General features: G+C 35.1%; 2 protein-coding genes across 3 annotated transcripts in view; both read right to left on the bottom strand.

Annotated features, from left to right (window-relative positions):
• Positions 1–216: 216 nt before the first annotated feature.
• LOC111705727 (serine-rich adhesin for platelets) lies at positions 217–14,034 on the bottom strand. The gene is made up of 6 exons (XM_023478374.1): positions 14,023–14,034; positions 13,764–13,850; positions 13,380–13,440; positions 11,149–11,430; positions 1,117–10,852; positions 217–1,039 (listed from the first exon to the last, which is right to left on the bottom strand). The coding sequence occupies exons 1-6, from the start codon at positions 14,032–14,034 to the stop codon at positions 955–957; spliced, it is 10,263 nt and encodes a 3,420-aa protein (XP_023334142.1). The 3' UTR covers positions 217–954.
• Positions 14,035–15,798: 1,764 nt separating this feature from the next.
• LOC111705720 (uncharacterized) overlaps positions 15,799–27,863 on the bottom strand; it is a 46,807-nt gene continuing 34,742 nt past the window's right edge. For both annotated transcript variants that reach the window (XM_023478366.1, XM_023478365.1), the window contains exons 3-5: positions 18,191–18,325; positions 16,606–16,711; positions 15,799–15,998 (exon numbers count right to left, since the gene is read on the bottom strand). In XM_023478366.1, the coding sequence (XP_023334134.1) occupies positions 15,842–15,998; positions 16,606–16,711; positions 18,191–18,320 (393 nt within the window). In that variant the 5' untranslated portion in view covers positions 18,321–18,325 and the 3' untranslated portion in view covers positions 15,799–15,841. The remainder of the gene's footprint in view (positions 15,999–16,605; positions 16,712–18,190; positions 18,326–27,863) is intronic.

Raw genomic sequence — 27,863 nt, 5'->3', positions numbered from 1 at the left:
AATTACAAGGAGTTTGGAAGACGACAAAAAAATATGGAAGCACATGCCACGCGGCATATTTCAGCTTGTTAAACCAGTTTTAAAATCACAAATAAATGAAGACCTTCACTTGAAAGAAATACACTCAAGTAAAAGGATTATTTCAAAAATTCAATGGCAGATCCTAAATATATAATTTGATCAAATTCTTTCTTGTCTAAAATTCAATATTTTCCCCTTTTTTCTAAATTATAACTAAATAATGATAATATTTTTACGTACAGTATTTACATTTATTGGTTGATTGATTGAAAGGAGACTACAGCTTCCTTGCATTGGACAAGGCTGGCTGGTCGTCTTTTTCTTGGGAAGAAATGTTACAGGAAGACGACAGATCAACAGTTTAGATTATTTACAGTTTACAGTATTTACACCGGAACCGGTGTTATTTGTCATTTTTGAGCAGGGTTACCGTGTAGCTTGATAAATAACAAATTAAAAGATGTAATATTTAAAAAAGGCTTATCCACAAATTTTAAAAAATCTATCTAAAATTAAGAGCATGGAATATTCTTTAGTGTGATGCACATCAGATTTCGCCAGATTCAGACCAGTCATGTTTGATTATTTTTAAGCGTTAACCCTTTTCAAAACCCAATTGACCGACTTAAACATTTCAAATCTTTTATCACCATACTAAATATATTGAAAACATGAACTGCTCAGAAAAAATTCTAACATCTAAATGTTTGATTATTAAGATAATATTATTGTTAATTTGCCTAGAACGGGGGCAGAATGAATACTATGTTTAAGTCCTGTCACTTGGAAGAGTATCTGGTTTGGCACTGTGAATGGCTAGCAAGTATGATATGCCTCCAGGAATCCACAGTTAACTGAGGCAATGCCATCTCTATAGACCTGTTCACAGGTCAGTAAATTAGGTACAAGATTCAACGGAAGCAGACAACTTCTTTATCTGATGTTAAGCATTCTCTTCAGTAAGGGTTGTGTCTCACAATCAATGGGTTCACAGTCCAGTTTCTCTTCAAAATCACATCTTAAAAGATTACATTTAGAAAAAATATTGATTTTGTCCTTTATTGGTAAATTTTTAAAAATATTTCAAAGTTTTACCTGCACTGTAGACAAGGACCAGATGATACATCAACTAAGGCTCCGGCTTCATAAAAGTTTCCTTGGACTTCACAACCTTTAACCTCGGTCTGGTAAACCTCATCCTCAACCTGATTCTCCTTAGCACCAAATCCAAACCATGAGGCCAGGCTTGGAACCTCGGCTGCATGCTGTATATGTCTTGTAACATTGTGGATGGACATTTTTACAGGGCATTCATATCTGGGGCAGCAGAATCCAGGAATGATTTCTTCAGTGCATCCTGGGATTGGTGGTGGGCAGCTCTGCTGTAAACAGATAATATCTCCTCTAAAGCAGAAGCAGAAATCACATGGATTATCTCTAGGGATCTGCTGAGCAGAAACATAAATTTTGTTCTCAAAAAGACAGGCTCCAGGACCAAGACTTTCAAAGTCAACATCATCATATTCATATCCTAAGATATCTCCACTAGCTGTACCAAAGGTACCATCCTCATTTTGAAGTATACCCGCAGGAGTCACAGTGGTTACAGCTCCTTCTTGTGCTATAGCTGAAGTCAAAAGTGTTGTCAGTTGTGTTGTTGCAACAGGTTTGGGAGAGGTAACTACTGGAAGAATGGCAGAGGTGGTGGCAGATACTACTGATGGCAACGCTCCTTCATCATCATCTTCCTTTTCTGTGCCATCAGCATTCTCTGCATCAGTGGTGTAATCATCGGAGTCATCTTCTAAAATTTCAGCACTGGAGGTAGTTTTTATAAGTCCAGACTCAGATGATGTTTCAGGAACAGTGCAGTCATATTTGGGACAACATTCTCCTTGATTAAGGGGAAGGGAAACACAGCCACTGCTTGGAGAACCTTGGCACTCCTGAAGTGCACAAACAATTGCTCCATCAACACACTGACAGAGCTCACAAGCATCCTTTGATGGAACATCGGACAGATTCAGAATGACCATTCCTTTGTGAAGACAGAAATCTTTCATAGGTAGCTTAGTGGTGTCTGTGAGATCCACAACTGTAGAATCTCCATCTCCATTATCAGTTGATACAGCTGTAGTTACTCCTTCAGTGGTAACCTCAGAAGTAGCATCTTCATTTTGAGTTGATCCAATGGTAGTTATATCATCAGTTGAGATAATAAATTCAGAAGTATTCTCACCATTTTCAATTGATGCAACTGTAGTTATATCATCAGTTGAGCTGGTAACATCAGAAGTAGCATCTTCATTTTCAAGTAATGCGACTGTAGTTATATCATCAGTTGAGCTGGTAACTTCAGCAGTAGCATCTCCATTTTCAATTGATGCAACTGTAGTTATATAATCAGTTGAGCTGGTTACTTCAGAAATAGGATATCCAGTAGCGTTATCATTAACTGTAGATGATTCAACTTCATTTTCTGATAAAACAGTTGCTGCAGTAGTTATATCTTCTATTTCAGCAGCAACAACTGTTGTTACTTCTCCGTTTTCAACTGTGGTAGATTTATCTTCATTTTCAGAAAGTGCATGAGTAGTTACAACTTCTATTTCTACATTGCCAACTGTTGTTTCATCCCCAGCAACAGTTGTGTTAGATTCATTTTCTTCTAAAGTGGCAAGAGCAGCTGCTGTTGTTTGATCTTCAATGTCAGTTGAAGACACTGTTGTTTCAATTTTGCCATCAGTGCTAACAATATCAGTTGTGATTTCATCAGAATCAGAAGTTGCGGAAACATCGTCTGTATCTGTGCTTGAAGAAGTAGTAACATCTTCACCCACAGAATTAGCAGCAGTTGAAGAATCTTCAATCTCTAAAGTATTAGTGCTAGTTGCATCTTCAGTCTCAGTCCCAACAGAAGTGGTTAATTTGTTTGGATCATTAGTTTTTTCAGTGGTCAGATCTTCCCCATCAACAATTGCCAACGTGGTTTCTTCTACATTGCTAGAAGCAGTAGTTTCCTTGTCAATGTCAGTTGTATCAACTGTAGTTGTATCTCCACCAACATTGGCTGCATTTGTTGTTACATCTACAGAATTAGCATTGGAAATGAAAGTTTCATCTCCAGTGCTCACTGCAGAAATAGTTGTTTCATCTCCAGTGGAGGAACTAGCTTCTGTAGTGTTAATTTCTCCAGTGACAGTTTCAACTCCAGCATCATCAGTGTTTACAATGCCAGTTGTGATATCTGTAGCTACAGCATCATTAGTTACACCTAAACTATCATTATCAGCAGTTGTAACTTCAGCAGTAGCAACAGTTGTTACATCATTAAGATCATTTATTTCAGCTGTTGTAGTATCTTCAGCCTCAGTAGGAGAAACATCCCCAGTGGCACTTGTTGTAGATTCATTATCTTCTTGTTTGTCAACAGATGCAAGAGTAACACTATCAATTTCAGTTGTTGCCTCAGTGTTAATAGATGTAATTGTAGTTTTATCACCAGCATCAGTGGCAACATCTCCTGTAATATCAACATCAGTGGTAACTTCATCTCCAAGGTCTGTGGTTTTAAGAGTTGTTGTGTCAACAATTTCACCTGATGTAGTTAAATCTGCCTCATGTTTGTCAGTGGAACTATCAGTGACTAAATCTAAACTATCAGAGGTTACACCATTAGTATCTACACTACTGAGCCCTACTTCACTTTCTGTTGTAGATTCCTCTTTATTTGTGACATCACAGTCCCAAGATGATGGGCAGCATTGATTTTCTTCTTTTACAGGTTTGCATGCCTTGAACTCATCTGGAATTAAACATTCTCTTTGGGCGCAAATGATTTCACCATTAGTGCATTGGCAAAGTTCACAAACATCGTCACTAGGCACATCCTGGAGGTTTTCATAAAATCCTCCATCTTTTGAGCAGGATCCTTCTACATGATATTCATCCTCAGTATCATCATATTGAACATCTTTGTCAGTTGTAGCATCAGTACTTAAACCTTCAAGTTCTGCAGTTGCAGATGATATCCCCTCTTCATTCTTGTCAGTTGTTGAATCTTCAATTTCAGGTGATGAATTAGAGGATTCAGTAACTATTTCCACAATGGTGTTAATGACAGAAGTAGAACTTTCATCTTCGGCTTCAGTTGAAGCAGTAATTGTATCGGTAGTGCTATTATTTTCATCAGTTGTGTTGCTGAAAGTAACTGTATTTTTATCATCAGAAGTAGAAGGTGTAGTATTATCTTCATTTTCAGCTTCAGTGGTAGATACATATCCATTATCACCAGAAGAGGAAGTATCAGATATATCAACAGATTCAATAATTGTAGAAGTAGTTGATTCATCTGTATCAGTGTTGGTTTCTGTAGTAAAATTTCCCTGTTGGCTGGAAGTTGTGGTTTCAACATCATCATTTTCAGCAGCATCAGTTACATCTCCAGTTTCATTTGAAGCAATAGTTGTAGTTTCTTCTACATTAGAAGCAGCAGAAATGTTTACATCAAATTTACTAGTTGTATCAACAATATTTACATCCCCAGCCTCAGTAGTTGCAGCAGCAGTATCTACATCCCCGTTGTCAGATTCAGCAGTAGTTAAGTCTCCAGTTTCAGTTGTCAAGTTTTCACTGTCAAAAACAGCAGAAGCACTTGTGTTTTCAATAATACCAGCATTAAAAACTTCAGAAGAACTTGCGTTTTCTATGTCAGTGATATTAGAAGTTGTAATATTAACTATATTACTACCAACGGTGTTAATTACATCTTTAATGTCAGTGGTATCTGCAGTTGTAATATCTTCTGTAACACTAGTAGTAGAAATAGTTACATCTCCAGTTACATCTGTAGCAGATGTGCTTGCATCTTCAATGTCAGTTGTAGCAGAAGTTGAAATATATCCAGTTTCATGAATAGTAGAGGTTACTATATCCTCAGGATCTACTAAAGCAGTTGTAACTTCAGCATTTGAAACATTGATTGCTTCAGCATCAACTGTAACATTACAGTTCCAAGATGAAGGACAACATTTGCCTTCTTCAGGTATTGGCAGACATAATTTGAATTGGTCTGGTGTAGTACATTCTCTCTTGGCACAAATTATTTCACCTTCAAAGCATTGACAAAGCTGACAAATATCATCTGCTGGGACATCCTGAAGATTTTCATAGTACTGCCCATTTTTGGAACAGGATACAAAGTCATCATCAGTGTCGTCATACTGAACATCTTCCACAGTTGTTACATCAAGTGTAGGATCTGCAAATACAGATGAGGTTTCCTCTGCTAGATTCTGTCCTGTTGTACTTTCTTGTAAAATGTTTTCAGCTGTAATATCATCAACCTCTAGTTCTCCTTCAACTGTGGATGTAATGTCAACCCCTGGAACTGTAACACCTAGATGGGAATCAGCTTCTGGTCTAGGAAGTTCTTCACCAACACATTGGAAAGTAGGACAGCATTCATTCTCTAGGTATATCTCCGTACAGTTCATGTTAATTGGAGCAGGATGACACTGCATCTTTTCACACTCAACCTTTCCATTCAAACATTTGCATGAAGTGTCACATAACCCCTGAGGCCCAATGTCAGCCTCATTATTGTACATTGTACCATTTAAATTGCACTGGGCTGTGGCAGGGGATCCAGCAGTAATAGAACCAACTGCTGTAATACTTGGGGCATTTTCTCCATTTGGCCCTATGGGTAGTCCTGTGGTTGTTGGGCCAAAGATTATCTCATTACAATCAAAGTTGGTAGGACAGCATTCTCCGACAGGAGGCGAAAGCGGGCTGCAGTTTTCATATTCTTTAGGCACATCACATACTCGTTCAGCACAAATAACATCTCCATAACTGCAGTAGCAAAGATCACATGGGTTTGTTGACGGTACATCATCAAAATCTTGATAAATAGCCCCCTGGTATAAACAAGTTCCATTTTCAAGAGTAGTATTTACAATTTCAAAAGTTTCCAAAGGCTTTCCCACTGTAGGAGTTATCATGTCTACCTTATCTGAACCAGAATCTGGAACTTTTGTTTGATTTTTACATTTATCCATTCCCATAACTAGACAAAGGAGATAATCAGGGGTAGGGTCAACTTGGGCTTGGCCATGTTCTTCTATATTATCTGATGAAACATTCATGGAGACAGTAGTGCTTTCAAAATTTACTTCAAGTGTGTCAACTGTTGCATCTCCTTCTTCTCCAACATTGTTTTCATCTCCAGTTGATAAAGTAGTCGTAACTTCTCCCTTATCTTCAGTGTTTTCAAGTGCTGTTGTCAATTCTTCTTTGCCTGAAGTTGTATTGTCATCAACTTCTGCAATTCCAGATGAAGTTGTTTCTTCTTCTTTAACTTCTTCAGAGACAGAGACTTCAGTTTTATTTTCTGTTATTCCAGGAACAGTTGTGTCATTTACTTGATCAGTCTTAGCTGTGGTAGCTTCAGCTCCAGTATCGGGAATTCCTGATTGGGATGTTTCATTGTTTCCTCCTGTTGAAGCAGTGGTGGGTTCAGCATCTTCCTCACTAATTCCAGATGCTGTTGTTTCTTCTTCACTGCCAGATGTAGCAGCAGTAGCTCCAGCATCATATTCTGTTGATCCAGAAACAACTAGTTCTTCTCCTTCAGCAGAAGAAGTGGTGGTGGTTTCAGCAGGTTCAGCTGTAATTCCAGATTCATTTATTACTCCTACTCCAGCAGCTGTGGCTGTAGAAACTTCAGCAATGTTCTCTGCAATTCCAGATGCAGTAGATTCTTCTTCTCCTTCAGCTGTAGCTGAGGAAAATTCATCCTCTTTCTCTGTTATGCCGGATTCAGTTGTTTCTTTTTCTCCATCATTTGTTGCAATAGTAGCCTCAGCATCTTCTATAACTCCAGCTGCAGTTGTTTCTTCTCCTCCGCCAGATGCAGCTGTGGTGACTTCAGAAGATGTATTTGTAATTCCAGACTCAGTTACTTCTTCTTCCTCTCCAGATGTAGCGATGGTAGCTTGAGCTTCTTCCTCTATATTTTCAGATTCAGTTTGTTCTTCTTCTCCATCAGCTATAGCAGTAGTAGCATCAGCATCCACCAGTGTCATTCCAGATGAAGTAGTTTCTTCTTCCTTGTCAACTGTAGCTGTAGTGACTTCAGCAGTACCATCTGTAATTCCAGTTTCAGTTATTTCTTGTTCTCCCCCAGATGTAGCAGTGGAAGGATCAGCATCTTCCTTTGTTATTCCAGACACAGTTGTTGCATCTTCTCCCCCAGCTGTGGCAGTGGTAACTTGGGCATCTTCCTCTGTAATTCCAGATTCATTTGATTCTTCTTCTCCAGCTGCTAAAACTGTGATGGTTTCAGCAGTTTCCACTGTTATTCCAGATGCAGTTGTTTCACCCCCACTGTTTGCTGCAGCTGTTGTAGCTTCACTATCTTCCTCTGTAATTCCAGTTGCAGTTGTTTCTATTTCTCCTTCAGCAGTAGCTGAGGTATCTTCATTATCTTCCTTGGTAATTCCAGATTCAGTTGATTCTTCTTCTCCAAAAGCAGTAGTTGTGTTATCTTTATTATCTTCCTGTATAATTCCAGATTCAGTTGCTTCTCCTTCTTCAATAGCTGTATCAGTAGCAGCATCAGCATCTTCCCCTGTGATTCCAAATGCAGTTGTTTCTTCCACACCAGTAGCTGCAGCTGAGGTACCTTTGCTATCTTCCTCTGTAATTCCAGATGGAGTTGTTTGTCCTTCTCCAGTATCCAAAGCAGTGGTAGCTGCAACATCACCAGAACAATCATATTTTGTGCAACACTCATTTTCAGCTTTTTGCAAAGCAATGCAATTGTCATTTGTTTGAACCAGACATTCCTGAACAGCACAAATAATCAATCCACTGGTACACTGACAGAGATTGCAAGGGTCAGAACTTGGAACTGATTGCAACTCCTCATATTTTACACCTTCTTCACTTATGCATGTCAGATTTGAATCGTTGGAAAGGATACCTGATACTGAAGCAGTGGTATCAGTAGTTTGTTCTGTTACATCTGAGGTAACATAGCTACCTGTACTAGAATCAGAATCATCTTCATACACCGGCTTTCCATTAAAATATTCATCCCCATAATCATATGTATCATCAAAAGCGATATCAGGAGTTTCTGTCTCACTGTCTTCCTTTTCTGTATTAACATCTGGATTTAATGTTGTTGTTCCCAAAAGAGGAAGTTGGGGGGCTAGAATCTCATTTGTAGTGTTTTCAGCTTCAGCTGTCAATTCTTCATCGATGACATCTTCTTGAGTTTCGGGCTTTGCAGTAGAGGAAGGCTCATCTGCACCAAAAAGAGAATTTTCAGTGGTTATATCTTCATCGGTTGTATTTTCAGAAGTAGCTGAATCAGTCTTATTTTCTTCATCAATGCCATCTTCTTGAATGGAAGGCTTTGCAGTAGTCATAGAATCAACGTTTTCTTCTCCTGCTTCAAAAAGAGCATCTTCTGTAGTTAGGTCTTTATCATTAACATTTTCAGTAGTTGCAGAATCTGTCGTTTTAGTTGTAGACTCTTCATCGATGTCATCTTCTTGAACTTCAGGTTTAGGGGTAGAAATGAAATCAAGATTTTCATCTCCTGTACTAAAAAGAGCATCTTCTGTTGTTTGTTGATCAGTTACTGAATCTGCTGTTTCTGATAAAATGTCATCATCAATGTTGCTTTCTCCAATTTCTGGCTTGATAGTTATTTCATCAACTTCGTTTTCATTGGTTGCTGAATTTGTTGTTTCAGGTGTAAAGTCTTCATTGATGTCATCTTCTAGAATTTCAGATGAAGAGGTAGAAGTATAATCAAGATTTTCATCTCCTGTGTTAAAAAGAGCATCTTCTGTAGTTTGTTGAACAGTTACTGAATCTGCTGTTTCAGATAAAATCTCATCATCAATGTTGCTTTCTCCAATTTCTGGCTTGGCAGTTATTTCATTAACTGCAATTTCATTGGTTGTTGAATCTGTTGTTTCAGGTGTAAAGTCTTCATCGATGTCATCTTCTTGAATTTCAGATGAAGAGGTAGAAGTATTATCAAGATTTTCATCTCCTGCGTTGAACAGAGCATCTTCTGTAGTTTGTTGATCAGTTACTGAATCTGCTGTTTCAGATAAAATCTCATCATCAATGTTGCTTTCTCCAATTTCCGGCTTGGTAGTAGAAATAGCTTCAATATCTATATCCCCTGTGTCAAAGAGACCATCCTCTGTGTTCAGTTCTTCACTAAGTGCATTTTCAGTGGTGGTTGAATCTGCTGTTTCAGGTGTAAAGCCTTCATCAATGTCATCTTCTTGAATTTCAGGATTGGTTGTAGAAGTAGAATCAACATTTTCCTCCCCTATGCTAAATAGAGAATCTTCTGTGGAAGCTGAATCTGTGAACTCAGTGGTTAAGTCCTCCTCAACATTTTCCGCTTGAATTCCAGGCTTCTGTGTAGAAGTAGTATCAGCATTTGTGTTATCTTCAGTAGATGTTACTGTTGCAGTAATATCTAAATCAATTTCATCTTCTTGGATTTCAGGCTTGGTTGTAGTAGTTGAATCTACAGCTTCCCCATCTTCAGTAAAGAGAGTATCTTCAGTAGAAATTTCTTCAGCTGTAGCGTTAATGGTTGATGATACATCACTTGTTCCAGTTGTAAAATTATTACTTATACCATCAGTAATTAAAGCATCTGTGGTTTCAGTTGTATACTCATCATCAATGTCGTCTTCTTGAATTTCAGGTTTTGTTGTAGAGAAAAACTCAACACTCTCTGGGTCATTGGTTGCAGTTGTGGGCTCATCAGTGGAAACCATTTCAAAATTATCTGCATTTTCTGTTGCGAGTTCATGGTTGGTTTCAACTGTTTGAATTTCTGGCTTCTGTGTTGACATATTATCGGCTCCAAAAAGCGAATCTTGGGTTAAAATTTCTTCAGCAACAATTTCTGAAATAGAGTCTGTGGTAGTTTGTAAGTTTTCTAATCCATCTTCTTGAATATCAGACCCAACAGTAAAGGTTAAATTAATTTCGTTCTCACTGATATCTGTGGTTGTATCATTATCAATTATTGCAGACTCTGTGGTGTCAACAGTGTCATCAAAATCATCCTCTAGAATTTCAGGTCTTGTTGTGGAAGTTAAATCAACATTTTCCCCTTCTTCTGAAAAAAGATCATCTTGGATGGGTTCAGCAGCAGATACTGAACCATTTGTTGTTTCAAATTTTGTTTCATCATTTGGTTCAGGAATCACAGGAATGTCTTCAACCATTTGTTGACTCACAAGAGGTTTGGTGTTAGCCAGGTTATCTTCTTTATCTATAATTTCAGCAGTTGGTTTATCAGTGCTGGTGATCTCAGTATTATCACTGATTGGTGCTCCTGATCCAGCAGCTAGGTTAATTTCTGAATCTTGAGTTTCCTCTGCAGGGTTCTTGCTGTCAGAAGCCTCTGAAATGCCCAGAATTGATGAAATTGTAGAAGTAAAAGAATTCAGAGCATCAGTAATAGCATACACTGTAGTTGTTGCAGGTTCCTCTGTAGTAACATCATCCGTATAGTCATTAGTGTCATCAGCAAGGATTTCATCAGTTGTGACCTCTTGATCATCCAGAACTTCTGATGCTGTTACTCCTGGACCGTCAGTGGAGGTAGCATCTGTTTCCCCCTCAGATATATATTCTCCAGTGGTAGCTTCTGTAGTAGATAGTTCTCCGACAGCAGTTGTAGATCTATCCTCCTCTTTAAGACCTGATCCTCCATCTGTGATGTTTTGCACAGAAACAATAGTAGTTTCAGATGCAACAGATGTAGTTTCAGTTGGACCTAAGGAAAACAGTGTTAAAAAGTGTTGAGCAATTTTAACGTAAAATTAGTTTTGACCAATACATTAAATCATTTGTATTACTATCTCTGCCACTGTATTTAAAAAAAAAACTATTTTATATTTTTTAATATGAAAAAATGAAAACTGAAAAAAATACAAATGCTCTCTGAAAAAAATCCTTTTCATTCAAAAAAAATAATAAAAATGTTCAAAAACCTATGAAAACCTTGGCATACCTTTTCTTACGTGTACAACTTTCAAACCCCTACCCCCAGAAAATAGGGTTAAAACTTACGGCAGTTGTATTCAGCAGGGCAGCATTGACCCGGAGGAGCTGGCAGAGGTTCACAGCTATCTGTTTCTCCCTCTAGTGGACCCATACACTCCTGTACTGCACAAACCATATCTCCGTTCAGACAATAACAATGCTCGCAGGGGTCTTCGGTTACAATATCTGCTCCGTTAGCATAGAAGTCTCCGTTAGAATAACAGCCTAGTTCAGTAGAACTTACTGTTACAGAATTCTCATCTTCTTTCTCGTCAGTATCAATGGGTCCAGCTAATCCAAGTCCATTCTCTAAAATAGTATAACTAATTAGAAAAGTATTACAGTAAAAGCCAAAAACTTTGAAATAGGAAGACAACTGCTAGCCTCAAGTTGTCCAATGAATAACTAACATTAAGCACAGCAATTTAGCTGCTTAACCAGTTAATTTTCAAGTTCCTGCAGTAAACATTTTCTTTTATACACAAAATGTTTTCTTCATATTTTACAGCATTATATGGAGTTCTGTAGTTTTGGATTACAATAATTAAAATGTCGATTGTTTTGATTAATTTAATATTTGAGCAAGGTTAGAATTTTTTGATTTTGAATTAATCATTGAAATGAAATCAGAGATTTTTAAAAACCGTTTACAGTAATATTTTAGTTTTGAAAGCAAAATCATGAATTCTGCTGAACCAATAAAATAAGTTATTGATAAGCCGTATTTCATTACGCAATAAGGCTTATCCCACAGCCAACCAAAGAACAAACAAATTATGATTTTCATGGCAATATTCTTGCTGTGGTTGTGTTCAATTCAATAATTTCACGATGGAATTTGAAAAATGTAACCTAGAAATTCCTAAAGTATAGAAACTAACAGAAGGTTTGAATTCAACCAGTAAAAACTGGTTAATTTCGTGTAACAGGTGCTGGTTCACCAGAAGAAAAAGAGGGGGGTTGAACAGTCATTACCAAATGAATGTCATTCACTGTATATTTATTCAGATTTTGTATCTCATATTTGTAAATGTTCCAACAGATATTTGTGTCAAAGGATCAGATTTAATAAATTGTGAGTACATAGTTGAACTATATAGACTAGGTTGAGCCACTTCTTTTGTTCAAGTTTATGAGATGTGGTTTAGCTAAGTTTAACTATTCATAAAGGGAATTGAGTCTTTTTCACAAACTCAAACATTCTAATCCCTATATCTTAGCAACTTGATTCAAACTTAGATTATTTGATCTACCAGAATTCATAGTCTGAAATATTTAAGGCCTACGGCATTGGGCTGCAAAGAAATCAAGATTTGAAAATCTTGAGTTTGTGGCAAAGACTCAAATCCTTTGGTCCCATTTCTAAAGATATAACTGTATACATATTATAAAATCCTTAGCAGTGTTTATAATCAATATGTAAAAAGCTAAAAGAGAATCCGCTCTTTAATTAATATCATTTTATACTTTAAAAATGACTCTTACTGTTTGATAATCAATGATGAATGGGAGCCTGTCTAAATTTCATTTAATTGGTTGTATAAAGGAGGCTTTTAGACTTGGTTACGTGTGAAATTGCTTTAACGCTAGAAGGTATTAGGGTTAAATTATAGAACATTTATCATCATTGTTTATAAACTTAGCCAGCTTGAAGCTTGAAGAGTAAAATGACAAAAAATTTCATTTTTCCGCACGACAAGATTGAAGACGACTTTTTCATACTCTGTTTATATACTCCTTGAAATCAGAACCTTAAAGGGACTGTGAGCGTAATTTTAAGTGAAACTTCGTGCCAAGATGTCAATGACCGATTCACAACGGTGCCCTTAAAAGCTTTTTATGGTCGATAATGAATCAGATATCAATTTTTGTAGTTTTGAAAATTGATAATTTTCAATTGTAGTTTCTCTACAAAAAGTAATTTGCGCATTTCTACTGCTAGAAATCATTCACTTTAAAACCTAGAAAACGACAATATCTTCTTATTATTGATAAGATAAAGGTTGCTGGGTACTGTTGTGAATCTGGCATTGCCATCTTTGCATGGAGGGTCACTTGAAATTAACCGTACAGTCTAATTTAAGCAATAGTTTTGCCGATTAAAAGGTTCCTATCCAGGGCTACAAAAAGTAAAAGTGGTAAATAAAGTTTAACGCACATAAGTTGTTGAATTATTTTCAAAATTATATCTGTGCATAAAGAGACTTAATCCTCTAAAATCATCAACCAAATAAAAATTGTATAAAAATTTTTTTTACCACAAATGTACTTAACAGGACAACACACTCCATCTAGATAGATCGGCTCACATCCTTCAACCTGAAAAAAATGTTGTGAAAAAAATGAATTTTTTCCTGAAATGATAAAATACTTTTTTATTAGTATACGATATAATTTTCCATAAAATTGGTTAAACAACTGAAATTTAGAAATATTCTTTGTTGTGAAACATAACATTTTGTTGGTCTATATAAAATAAATTCTTTATACTGGCTTTCTTTAACTATTTAGCTCATAAACCAAGTTATCATATTTGTTTATTTTTGTATACATAGGTGTGTGAATCTTAATTGACAAAATAAATCTACCTCGCTCTTAAAACCCTTTCAATGGATTTGAATTAATATTGTTTACATTATTACCTTTAGACTGCATTCTTGCATAACACAGGCAGTATGGTTTCTGATACAGTAGCAGAGATCACAAGGGTTCAGGGGGTCTGTAGGTATCTAGATATATTATTTAAAGTTATTTAATGTGTAGAATTAGGGTTTACAGCAAAGTCTTCAATATTTTCTAATAATTTAACAACCCATATTCTCAGGTCCATAAACTTAAAGGATGTACAAACTATTAAAGTTATAAAGGCTTGACTACAGAAAAATTACAACTTTTCTTCACCGCAACATGCATGCAGGGCAATTACAAAATTTAGAGTTTATAATTGTACATGCCATAGAAGGGTGATGAACCTTCAAAATAAGTTCACACAGAGAGGGTGGGGTGGGTATGGGGGAAGGGATGGTATGCCACCATGGAATGCACTCGCATAAGAGTTTGCAAAATTAAGGTTGAAGGAATGAGTGACCTATGCATCATGGGAAACCTCGAAGATATTCATAAGTGCACACAAGAGGATTTTACTGTGTTGAGATTTTTGGAAAGCTGATTAGAAGAATGGATTTCTAAATAGATATTTGGTGGGTAAGGTGGGTAAAATAATTCATTTCCCCCCAGATGTTAGGTATGTTTTTGGGTTTTATTCGTTGAACTGTGAAAAATTTATAAAAAATTAGCAAAAATACATGAATCTAGGGGTGAAAGTATTAAAAAAGTGACTAAACTTTTCAATCTAGATCATAGAAAACCATTTCTTGATCATAATCAATTCTTGAAAATATAAACCCCTGGGTTAGACAGTTAAAGAGATAGCAAGTAAAGTAGAATCATAATCAATTCTTGAAAATATATACCCCTGGGTTAGACAGTTAAAGAGATAGCAAGTAAAGTAGAATCATGATCAATTCTGGGTTAGATATTGAAAGAGTGAGAAAGTATGAAAGTAGGACATCATGTGAGAGTTAGAAAGTAGTGAAGTAAATTAATACTCAGAAGTTGTGTAATTAGAGGGAAGTTCATGGGATAAATAATCAGGGAATTAGAAAGTTATTTGGTTAGACAGTTAGAAAGTTTGAAAATTTTCCAGATAGATAGTAGGAAAGTTAGAAAGTTCTTCAGATTGAAAGTTGAAAAGTTTTTTATACAACTAGTTGGAAGTTAGAAAGTTCTTCTGATATCAGTTGATAAGTAAGAAAGTTCTTAGACAAATAGTTAGATAGCTAGAAAGTTACAGAGGCAGGTAGGTAGATAGCTAGAAAGTTACAAATACAGATAGTTAGATAGTTAGAAAGTTACATATACAGATAGTTAGATAGTTAGAAAGTTAGAAAGTGCGAATTCGATTTGACAGAAAGAATGGAATGTGAGATTTGGAAGAAAAATTCGGCTGAACCTTTCCAGGGGAAAAATGAAGCTCAAACTTCGAATACAAAGGTATAGAGAGATTATAGGATTCGGAGGAACGAAATATGAACTAGGTTACTGAAATCTGAAGAGAAGGATTGATACTAAAGGATGATAGATTTCATTAAAAACTGGAGAAAACTTTAATAAAATTTTACGAGGGATTGATGCTAATCATGTAGACATTGAGGATAAATAACATTGGAAGTAAAATTAGGTTTAAGAAGGGGGCACACAGAATGAAGGGGAGGGAAGCGGGGCAAAGAGAAAAGTGATGNCGTGTATATAAAAATAGGTAACCATGATACAGGTTAGTTGGTGGTCCTGATTCACGTGTATATAAAAATAGGTAACCATGATACAGGTTAGTTGGTGGTCCTGATTCACGTGTATATAGAAATAGGTAACCATGATACAGGTTAGTTGGTGGTCCTGATTCACGTGTATATAAAAATAGGTAACCATGATACAGGTTAGTTGGTGGTCCTGATTCACGTGTATATAAAAATAGGTAACCATGATACAGGTTAGTTGGTGGTCCTGATTCACGTGTATTTAGAAATAGGTAACCATGATACAGGTAATATGGTCTTGATAAAAAACAAAAAGCAAGATACAGGATATACAGAAGATGCGAAAAGTGGAACATGGGGCAACCTTATCCGGAAGACAAGCGATTGTGGCACATGGGACAAGCTTATTTGGGGGACAAGATATCGTGGGACAAGCTTACTTGGGGGACAAGATATCGTGGGACAAGCTTACCTGGGGGACAAGTAATTGTGGGACAACATTGAGATTCGCTCTTCTCCACTATACAATCCTTACCAACAGGTTTGATAAAAGGACATACTCTGCAAAGAATTTTTTTTTTAATTTTTGGAACATTTTCTATAAAAACTATAGATATTCATATTGTGTTTAGTTGCGTGTAGACAAGCTGTATAAATCCATAATGTATTCTTGTAGATTAGAAATTTCTTTCTTGACGCACAGCGCGGTCTATCTTTGTTTAAAATCTAATTGAAAGAAAGCCGAGTGTTCAGTCTCCAATTTGTAACAATTACAGGTTCTTTGGAGGAACAAAAACATGGTTTCTAATTGATCATAGGTTGAACAAAAACACAGAGGGCGTTAGCAGGAGAGAGAGGAAAAGCTATCAGGAGAATGAGGGTTGGTAAATGAATAGTTTCCCCTTCTCCTTCTTCCCTCCCCCCCTCCTCCACCCTCGTTGCTCATCATCACACTACGGGAACAAAAACTAAGTTCTGAAAGATTGCTTTTAAACATTCGTGTTGAATTTACAGAGGTTTCGTGATCATTGGAATTAGTTTAAATATTCTTCTTCACTTTTTAACATTATTTTATCATTTCTTTAAATTCTAAAGAACGCTGAACCGTAATTGCATCGGCTTTTTTCCCTGTATTGTATGGTGTGGATGTTTTATGTAAGATGCTGACCTGAGGAAGCACATGAGCATTTGGTTGTGACATGTACAGTTCAGGCAGGGTTCATTTGTGATAATCTGTTCTCCTTCATCATAGTGTTTGTACTGGTAGTAGCAACCTGTACATAGGTACATAAACATTAATTTATCAACAGTCACTTTAATTCCGTCATCTTTTTCTTAAAGGGACTGTAAGCGCAAATTTTAAGTGACCCTCCATGGAAAGATGGCAGATATTTATAATTTAGAAAACTGGTTTCTATACAAAAGTACCCTGCGCATTTCTGCTGCGGGAAAGCATATTGAAAATTATATAATTAAACGTAGAAAAATTTCAAAATCTCTCAAATTTTTGACCGGATAAATATTTCAAGGGTACTGTAGTGAATCGCACGTTGCCATCTTTGCATGTAAGGTCACTTGAAATTACGTCCCTTTAAAAGTCTAAATATTAAATACCGTTGTACAAATAAACCTTAATTTTAAGTGCCACTTGGAATTATGCTCGGCAATAAGTAAACTGTTATCACCATGTTTTCAAGCAACAAAATTACGCCGAAGATGAGTAGAATTTTTTATTAAATTCCACGAAGACAAATTTGACACGTGATGCATCAGGATGATATGAAGTATTGAATCTGTACACAGTAGTCAGAACTATAACTAGGGAGTGTTCAGACACCAATACAGGATGTACAAATAATAACTTCTAATTACAGGGTGTTTAAACAATAATCCTACTTCAGGGTGTTAGAGGCAATTTTACCATCTATAAAAACACTTTATCGATCTATATTTACTGTTTGTAATAATTTTCTTTTTAATATGACTTAGTCGGAATTGAGTAAGACTCGTAAAACAATATAATAAGAAGATGACTGCCCAACCCTCAAGTTATGTTTTAGATGGAAATGGTGCAGTGTACACAGACCTAATCACTTGATAAGTTGGTTTTCAAGTAACAGAAAAAAACTCGGTCTTTATATAAGCATACGACTGATAAATATGTCTTCCTTTTCCACAGTGTTATGAGTCTCACTGTATCTTCTTTTTTGGTTTTACAAGTGGGGAGTAACTATAATAAATAACAGAATTGAAGATGTTAAGAAGAAAGATACAATGGTAGAGGTTAAGTTAAGGCAGTTCTGGGTTTAAATATCAGATAACTAAAGAACCAAAGACATGTGAATGAAATTATGGAGTTAGGTTGAAAAATATTAATGACAGACAAGAATCAAAAGGAATTTGGTTAAAAATATGAAAAAGGAAGAAGAAGCAAAAAAGTAATAAAAAAATGGAAACACTTTTAAAGTTCAAGGTTTGAAAAATAAAGGACTTAAGAGAGAAAAAGAAATTAAAAGAAATGAGTCTTTGCCACAAACTCAAATTTTTGTATTCCTATATCTTTGCAACGTTATGATTTAAACTTTCGATATTTCAAATTAGATTAGTTGATATGACAGAATTTATAGTTTGAAATACCTCAGGCCTGCAAAGATACAGGGATTACAAAATCAGAGTTAGTGGGAAAAACTCATTTTCATAACGCAGCATACATACACAAAAACAGATATTTTGTCATAGAATATTCAGCTGACCTTCTTCTGGGAAAGCTAGTTGTGAATCCTCAGGCCAATCTTCAACAGGAGCAGTGTGCGCTGCGGGTAGAACTGATATGAATATTATGGATATACAGATCCAGAGATCCAACCCTCCTCCCCACAACATCCTGCCTGAAAAAGAAAAATGAAGAATAGTAGATTAGGAAAATTATCTACTCTTCAGAAAAAAGCTCTACGAGTTCTAGCAGATAACGGTTATGCTGCACACGCAGATCCACTTTTTCTGAAACTTGAAATTCTAAAAATAAAAGACATGATCAAATTTAATTCTGCTGTNTAAGAAACCAGGTATAAGAAACCAGGTATAAGAAACCAGGTATAAGAAACCAGGTATAAGAAACCAGGTATAAGAAACCAGGTATAAGAAACCAGGTATAAGAAACCAGGTATAAGAAACCAGGTATAAGAAACCAGGTATAAGAAACCAGGTATAAGAAACCAGGTATAAGAAACCAGGTATAAGAAACCAGGTATAAGAAACCAGGTATAAGAAACCAGGTATAAGAAACCAGGTATAAGAAACCAGGTATAAGAAACCAGGTATAAGAAACCAGGTATAAGAAACTCAAAATAATTTTGATCTTCGGCGAATCTTGTCGGTTTTAGGACTTTTTACATGGTTTTTGTGTGACATATATGAGAGAGGGAAAGCAAGATTTAGAGTTTAAGTTTTAAGATAAAGTTTTATTACAATGTGCTGCTATGCACTTCCTTTTCGTAATTGGATGTGAAACTCTTGATAGTCTTTAAACCACCAATTAACCTGTTGTCTACCCATTCTAAACCCAATACAATTCTTACAGCGGAAATATTAAACCTGTCCTACTCAACCTAACCCTGATATGTTGGATCTTAAACTTGTCTTACTCTACCCGATCATGATATGTTGTATATTTAACTCTTCCTAAGCTACCCAACCCTCATATGTTGAATCTTAAACCTAACATTTTCTACCCAACCCTGATATGTTGAATATTAAACCCGTCCTACTCTACCCAACCCTGATATGTTGCATATTAAACTTGTCTTACTCTACCCGATCATGATATGTTGTATATTAAACCCTTCCTAAGCTACCCAACCCTCATATGTTGTATCTTAAACCTAACATTTTCTACCCAACCCTGATATGTTGAATATTAAACCCGTCCTTCTCTACCCAACCTTGATATGTTGTATATTAAACCTTTCCTACTCTACTCAACCCTGATATGTTCAATATTAAACCTTTCCTACTCTACCCAACCCTGATATGCTGTATATTAAACCTATCCTACTCTACTCAACCCTGATATGTTGTATATTAAATCTTTCCTACTCTACTCAACCCTGATATGTTGTATATTAAATCTTTCCTACTTTACCCGATCATGATATGTTGTATATTAAACCCTTCCTAAGCTACCCAACCCTCATAGGTTGTATCTTAAACCTAACATTTTCTACCCAACCCTGATATGTTGTATATTAAACCCTTCCTAAGCTACCCAACCCTGATAGGTTGTATCTTAAACCTAAAATTTTCTACCCAACCCTGATATATTGAATATTAAACCTGTCCTACTCTACCCAACCCTGATATGTTGTACATTAAACCTATCCTACTTTACTCAACCCTGATATGTTGTATATTAAATCTTTCCTACTTTACCCGATCATGATATGTTGTATATTAAACCCTTCCTAAGCTACCTAACCCTGATATGTTGTATATTAAAACCTTCCTACTCTACCCAACCCTGATATGTCGTATATTAAATCTTTCCTACTCTACTCAACCCTTATATGTTGTATAGTAAACCTTTCCTTCTCTACTTAACCCTTATATGTTGAATATTAAATCTTTCCTACTTTACTAAACCCTGATATGTTGTATATTAAACCCGTCCTACTCCACCCAACCCTGATATTTTCCACATTAAACCTTTCCTACTCTACCCAACCCTGATATGTTGTATATTAAAACGTCCTACTCCACCAAACCCTGATATGTTGTATATTAAACCTTTCCTACTCTGAAACTAGATTTACTAGAACCGTCTATTCCTACTTTGAAACTAGAATTACTAGAACTGTTCTATCCTACTCTAATACTAGATTAACTAGAACTGTCCTGTCCTACCCTGATACTAGATTTTCTAGAAACGTCCTAGCCTACCCTGATACTAGATTTACTAGAAACGTCCTAGCCTACCCTGATACTAGATTTTCTAGAAACGTCCTAGCCTACCCTTATACTAGATTTACTAGAAACGTCCTAGCCTACTCCAATACTAGATCTACTAGAACTATCCCTCCTTGTATTTAGAATAAGATAGATCAAGACTGGTTTCAAAACCATAGAAAATATTAAAAACCATTTTTGGTTTGAGTGTTGTCCGTTAGTTCTCCTGTTCTCTATCATTATTATGTAAATATTGTACCAGGGTGAAACTACTCATTAGTATGTGAACCTTCAGGCCTAATATTCAACATATAACAAAGCAAAGTCACTGAGCCTAATCCTGAGTCGTTGAATAAACGTCCGATTATAATTAATTGAAAATTAAAACGTTAAATTTGAAGACTCTATGCACATTTTAGTGGATGAAAAAATGGAGGGAAGAAGAAAATCTGTTTGTAGAAAGAATAGAAGGAAGGATATTAAGCCTGAGTGAAAAAAATAATGAATAAATATGGTGTCCACAAGTCTAGATCATGAAACAATGAATGAATAAGGCATTTACTAGTCAAAAGGATGAATTAATGAATTAATGAGTGTATATGGTGTCCACTAGTCTAGAGAGTGAATGTATGTATATTGTGTCCACTTTTCTAGTTAATGAATGAATGAATGAGTAATGTTTCCAAAAGTCTGAATAATGAATGAATATATACATTTTCAATCAGTTAAGTAAATGAATGAAGGGATGAATAAAGTATCCACTTGTCCAGTTAATGATAGAATGAATGAATAAAATGCCCACAAGTCAAGTAGATTAGTTATTAAATAAATAAGGTGTCCACTAGTCTAGTAGTTGAATTATTGAATGAATAAGGTGTCCACAAGTCTAGTAAATGAATAAATGAATGAATTATGTGTTCACAAGACCAGAAAATGATTTATTGAATAAATAAGGTGTCCACAAGACTAGTAAATGAATTATTGAATGAATAAGGTGTCCACTAGTCTAGTAAATGAGTTATTGAATTACTAAGGTTTCCACTAGTCAAGTAAATTAATTATTGAATGTCGAATATGATGTCCACTAGTCTAGTAGATGAATGAATGAATGAATAAGGTGTCCAATAGTCTAGTAGATGAATGAATGAATGAATAAGGTGTCCACTAATCTTGTAAATGAATTATTGAATGAATAAGGTGTACTGCACTAGTCTAGTAAGTGAATTATTAAATGATTATAAAGTATCCTCTAGTCTAGTAAATGAATGAATGCATGATTTAGGTGTCCACAAAACTAGTATATGAATTATTGAGGAAGGATGAACCAAGGAATGATTGAATATGGTGTCCACTATTCTAAAGGATGAATGAATGAATAAATGTATATGGTGTCCATTAGTCTAGTGAAGGGATGAATGAATGTATATGGTGTCCACTATTAGGAAGAAGGGATGAATGCATGAATGAATATGGTGTCCACTATTCTATAGAAAGGATGAATGAATGAATGTATATGGTGTCCACTATTCTATAGAATGAATGAATGAATGAATGTATATGGTGTCCACTATTCTATAGAATGAATGAATGAATGAATGTATATGGTGTACACTAGTCTGGTGAATGTGGGAAGTGCAACTTCTAAACAATTGGGAATTCTGTTAGATAAATAGTAGCAAAGAATATAAAAAAAACTTGAACAATGCGAGAAATTAAATTGAAACATGGCCAAACCATAAATAAGGTGGAGGGGGTTGTTCCAACCAAGGGGAGGGGGCGGGGTTTAGGGGTTACAAGTCTTGTTATGAAACCATAAGACATAGCAAGGCTATTTTCTGCAATTTAGGATTTCAAAACAATCCATTAGAGGTTTAATTGTTATTATTAATATTCTATTGTATTAAACAATATTTGCATTATGTTCACCCTTCATCATGGTCTCTTTCTACGAACTTTTTTGGAATTCATGAAATCAATAATCTTTAAACTTTTAGGGGTTAGTATTGATTTTTTAACAAATAAGTTCAACTTGATTTAAATTCAACATGACTCTAAGAGGGTTTACAACCTTTTAATGGTAAAAACTGTTTTCAAGTTTATATTTACCACTCTTCGTTTAGGTATACCATGTTCTTCTGAGAAAATTTATTTAAACGCGAACCATCAAGTTACTTAGCCAGACTTGCCAGTTCTCCTAAACCAATCCTAAACTTACAAAGATGGCCAAACAGATTTGAATTACTTAAATTTTCTTAAATGACGCTAACTTTTCTTGACAAATCTTATGTTGTTGAGGAGCCGATTACTCGCCTCAAACTATAATTTTCTAATCCCTCTAACTTTTTATTCTGCTGTCAAAGAATTTAGATTTATCACACTTTAAATTCTTGTGAATCCATTTGACAAATTTTTTAAATAACAAAAGCTGTGTAAATCCCAAGGTTGCAAATGTGTAGCTTTAAGAAAACTGGAGTTTTAAACGTCTAAACAAATTTTAAATTTTTTTTGGGGATTATAAAGAAAAAAATTAAAAACTAAGAACTTTATGTCAAGGTTTTGGGTAAAGTGTAAGAATCAAACTATGTTTATTTAATTATCTATGTTTATTCAATTTAGCTTTATCTACCTCTGTAAATATATATATATATAGGGTCTACCTATGTATAGGTCTAAGTATACCCCAAGTATCTAGGTCTACCTATGTATAGGTCTAAGTATACCCCAAGTATCTAGGTCTACCTATGTATAGGTATAGGTATACCCCAAGTATCTAGGTCTACCTATGTATAGGTCTAAGTATCAAGAAACAATTTGCATGCAATATTACTAGAACATGATATTCCTAATTGAAATAGTATAACCGCCCAGAAACCCGTTTTATTCAAATTCCAAAATTCGTATGAACCATTGACTCATCGTGCCACCAGTATTTTATATTTATCGAAAGATGTCGTTTTTTCTCCAAAGATTTTAACAAAAATCTTGTCTAATTCAGTCTGAAGAAGGGATAATTTATGTTTAAATTTATGGTAAGTTTAACGTACCATAAAGCAACGTCGCACCTGAATATTCTTTAATTTTCTAATATTTTAACAATAGCAATATTCTGTCAAATATTCATTTTTTTCTTCAAATATTTTCCAGTCATGACGAGAATAATTCTTCAAATTAAATTTTTTCTGATATTTTAAATTCAATGATAATGGAATGGTATTTTTATAACCGATCATATTTCAGACTTTTTCCTTTTTCTCTTTATTTTTCTTTCTTTCTTATTTTGTTGGATTTTCAATGTCTAATCAATCTCTTTTTTTTTACAGCCTAATTTCCTTTTTAGATCGAACTTCCATACTACTCTTCCCATTTTAAGACCTATTTCTCTTTCAAATTTTTTATTTTATGTTTTAATCTTTTAATATTTTTTTTAAGTGGGGTCGATTTTTAAACCTCAATTTTTAAAACTGGGATCGGATAGGTATATTGTACAGGGTGTCCCAAAAACATGGGAATTCAGTGACGAATTCGATATCGTCTTTGTTTTGAATTAGCATTGCAATACCATAATTTCAAAAGCCATAATATAGTTGTGTCTGCTAGAGTTTAATTTATGAAAACGGTAAATGGTTGTAAAGATTTATCAATAATGTATCCGCTAGATGAACAGTGAAGACGGACAAGTTTACACTGTTTGAATACTGCAATCTTCTTGTTTTACTAAGTACAACCGTATGCATTCAAAACATAAACAAACAAAATGTAAACATAGCATACGAAACTTTTACAGATTACAGCTTTCTCAGTAGGTATCACCATACTAAATCAAAGAATTATTTGAAAGGACGATATCGAATTCGTCACTGAATTCCCATGTTTATTGGGGCACCCTGTATATTTCCAATCTGAACACTTTATAGCAAACAAACATCTGTAAATATCCATGTGAAATTGACATTAAGTATGAAAAAAAAACATATTTATGTGAGTATAATGCGATTATTGACCTCCTCATTCTTTATATGCCCAACTTGTCTTTATTTTCCCATTTCTCTCTTTTTCTTTGTTAAATCCTATTCTAACCAGACATTGTAAGATTTCTACTTCTAATGACAACGTCTTGGAATGCAGGGATATCTATCTATCTGAGTGTGTCTATGCCTAGTGTTTCCGGTGTATAGGCCTGAACAGGCTGAAACTGCCTGAATTGCTGATTCCCTGGCTGCCGTCGTTTTCTAGAGACTGCTTTAGGTTATATACATTCCTTTCCACGAGGGGTGATTCAGTACTTGAGGAAGAGGTGAGAAGGAGGCAGAGGGGGAAGGAGGAGGAGGAGGAAGNAAAAATAAGAAGTTTTAGGAATGGGGGTAGGGGGGAGGGGGCAATGCTCGGTGCATACTAAATATTTCCAAGTTTCTATCCTGTATCATGCATACTGCAGGCAGAGTTCAACCCAATCTCGTGAATAGAGAAAAATGAAGATGTAAGAACTCGTATTTTTCTGATGCAATTCAGGCATATGCATGGATTCACAGGGCATAGGCTCTAGATTTAGTACCAGGAAATAATCCGAACCGTTAGCAAGGTGCATACAACTTATATGAATTCCAACACGAATCCGCTTTTTATCTTGTTTTATCGACATTATTCATATTGTATAATTTCTTTATTTATGGCTTGTTTGAAAAGAATGAAAACCTTTAATTTCTCCATTTTCTGGTAAATACATAAATTCCACGGAGTAACAAACACATTCTTTGTTCTTGGACCATAAAAACCATTTATTGTCTAATCCCAGACTATTTTATAAATCATGAGAAAATGCGCAGAATCAGAGTCCAGAAAATAATCCAAAATATGGCGCGAAATAAATATATCTATAAAAAATTGATGAACTACAACAAACAAATAAGCTGAAAAAAATTTGAAAATTTTTTTTAATCATAAAGTTTTAATAATCTATTTTTTCTGAACTCTGATTACGAACGGCCTCGCAAGGACGCCTGAGAAATTGGAATGCGAAATTTCTCTGTAAAATCCAACATTTTTATAATCCTGACAAAATAAAAATGTTACATGAAATGGCGTAAGAGCAAAAACGCAAACAATCATATTTAAATCATCTGAATTGTAAACAAAGAACTTTTATTAAAATTAGCTGTCTGTTAAAGGGACTGTAAACAAAGAACTTTTATTAAAATTAGCTGTCTGTTAAAGGGACTGTAAACGCATTTTTAAGAGAGCCTCCAGCCATGCAAAGATGGCTCGAAAGTGTTTAATTCAGATAATTTCTCAATTAGTTTCTTGAAGACAAGGAATTCCGCAAGTCATTACCAAATCCCAACTTGATCAGACAAAGAGTACAGTTGTGAATCGGGTATTGTCATCTTGTCACTTGTAATCACGCTTACAGTCTCTTTAAGTCTCACCCCAAAAAGATCAGATTTAACTTTAAGATTCATAAAATAAAAACCTTTCATTTAAACTTGTATTATGCATGTATGCTAATTCTTTGAAAAAGATAAAATCATTTACAACTATGGAATACGGAAATCCAAGCCTAATAAGCTAATATCTTTTATCAACTCCCTTCTCCCTTTCAAACAACGTTTTTAGAATATAAAATATACAAATATATTTATGTTTTAAAATTGTTTCTTTACGGAAGTGAATTTATTCCAAAGAAGGACATCTTTTTGAAAAGGAGTAAAAATTCTAAATACAGAATTTAATAATTTTAAAAAGTAAGAATTTGAAAGAATTGTGTCTTTGCCACTAACTTAAATTGTTTAAATTCCTATATCTTTGCAACCTAACGATGTAAACCTTTAATATTTCAAAACTTACTAAAGAATTTAGTGCTAGGATTGAAGTGTAATGTGAGTAAAGGGAAGGCAGAAGGGTATAATGGTAAGAAAAGATAGGGTGGGGGGAGAGAAAACGCGGGAGTTTGTGAGACTCTGAGACACGATCTTCCCTGAGATTTCACCGCGTTGAACCCGGTGCTCAACTCTATTTGACCTGACTAAACAAACCTTTATATTCAACCATATTCTCACTCTTTGTCATTTATAACCTTGATTATCTCCCAGCAGGGGACCATTTTCTCCCCTCTATCCCAACCCTGATTATAATTATTTATGACCATTTGCGTTCATAAGGTTAAACAATATAATGTATTGTTCAACTAATTTCTATCCAACCTTTCTACCCACGACTAAACCCTATGTGTTCAAACAGAAAATGCATGAAGATGATGAGAATTTATTTTTAAAAGTATCTTGGTTCCATCTGGATTCAGCTGACAATTCATAACTGTCGTTACACATTTGCCAGCTCTACCATACAGTTAAATATTACTACAGGAGCAGAGATACCATCTCTACACTTTCCATCCTATCCCGGAGTAACGGGGTTGCAGGGTTTGGACAAGGTTCAGGAAGTAACGGGCTGCGGAGAAATTAGATTGTGTAGTTGATAAAGAAATAAAAAAAATAGAGAGTTAGTTTGCCACAGAATTTGTCGGAGAATTAATAAAAGGTATATTTTAGGAATTAATAAGAAGGTTTAGTAAAGAGTTTAGGAGAAATAAGAAGGTTTAGTAATGATTTTAGGAGAAATAAGAAGGTTTAGTAATGATTTTAGGAGAAATAAGAAGGTTTAGTAATGATTTTAGGAGAAATAAGAAGGTTTAGTAATGAGTTAAGGAGAAATATGAAGGTTTATATTATGTATACATCCTGCTGTGTTTACATATTTGCGAATATAGAAACAGTGCCGATTACATATATATTCATTGCATTTTCAAACATTTTCAGGATCCAAAGGTTGCAAGCTCTCATGCTAAAATCCTTTGCCATTTTGGCAATTAAAGTTAAAGTTAAAAACTGGAGCTAATTGTACATGTCTAGTTATGAGTTAGTTATGCAGAATCAAGGCCAAGGGATTGCGAGCCAGTTTGATTATTTATGTAACTTTTCATACAGCTAAAAATTATAAAAAGGAAAGTGAAAGAAGGTGAAAGGGAAAATATAAAATTTTTACAAAGGAGGAAGTCGAATGGAAGGATTTTGATTAGAAAGCAAGGAGGATGGGAAGTGGGAATAGAAGATTTTAAAAAGAAAGGTTAGGAGTATAAGGGAAAGGGAATGTGGTGGAGGATAGGGGAGGTGGGGGAGGGGGGGAAGGATTATAAAATTACATAAAGAATCAAACAGGTGTATCTAAGAATTGGGAGAGCGCCCAATACATAAATGGAGCGATCAAAAGTGAAATCTATAAAGAATGGGTGTTAACAAGTACAGTCAAATCTCAAAGATTCAAGAAATCCCCGAACTGAGGCAGCTTAATATGTACACTTTTAAAGTAACACTTTATCGTTTACGGTAAATGTTTTTAAAACGAATAGTTAGAATGGGAAAAATAAAATCATAAAGGAAGGGAAATTGAGGATAATATACAAAGAAGATGGGGCAAAGGAAGGGGAGTGGG

This window comes from Eurytemora carolleeae, unplaced genomic scaffold (assembly GCF_000591075.1).
Source record: "Eurytemora carolleeae unplaced genomic scaffold, Eaff_2.0 scaffold529, whole genome shotgun sequence".
Lineage (NCBI taxonomy): Eukaryota > Metazoa > Arthropoda > Copepoda > Calanoida > Temoridae > Eurytemora > Eurytemora carolleeae.
This window is presented reverse-complemented; position numbering and strand designations above follow the sequence as displayed.

Excerpts from the sequence above, each read along its gene's own strand:
- LOC111705727 (XM_023478374.1), bottom strand. Across the intron at positions 13,441-13,763 it reads TGCAAGAATGCAGTCTAAAG|GTTGAAGGATGTGAGCCGAT; the intron begins GTAATAATGTAA and ends CATTTTTTTCAG. Across the intron at positions 11,431-13,379 it reads TCCTGTTAAGTACATTTGTG|AGAATGGACTTGGATTAGCT; the intron begins GTAAAAAAAATT and ends ATACTATTTTAG.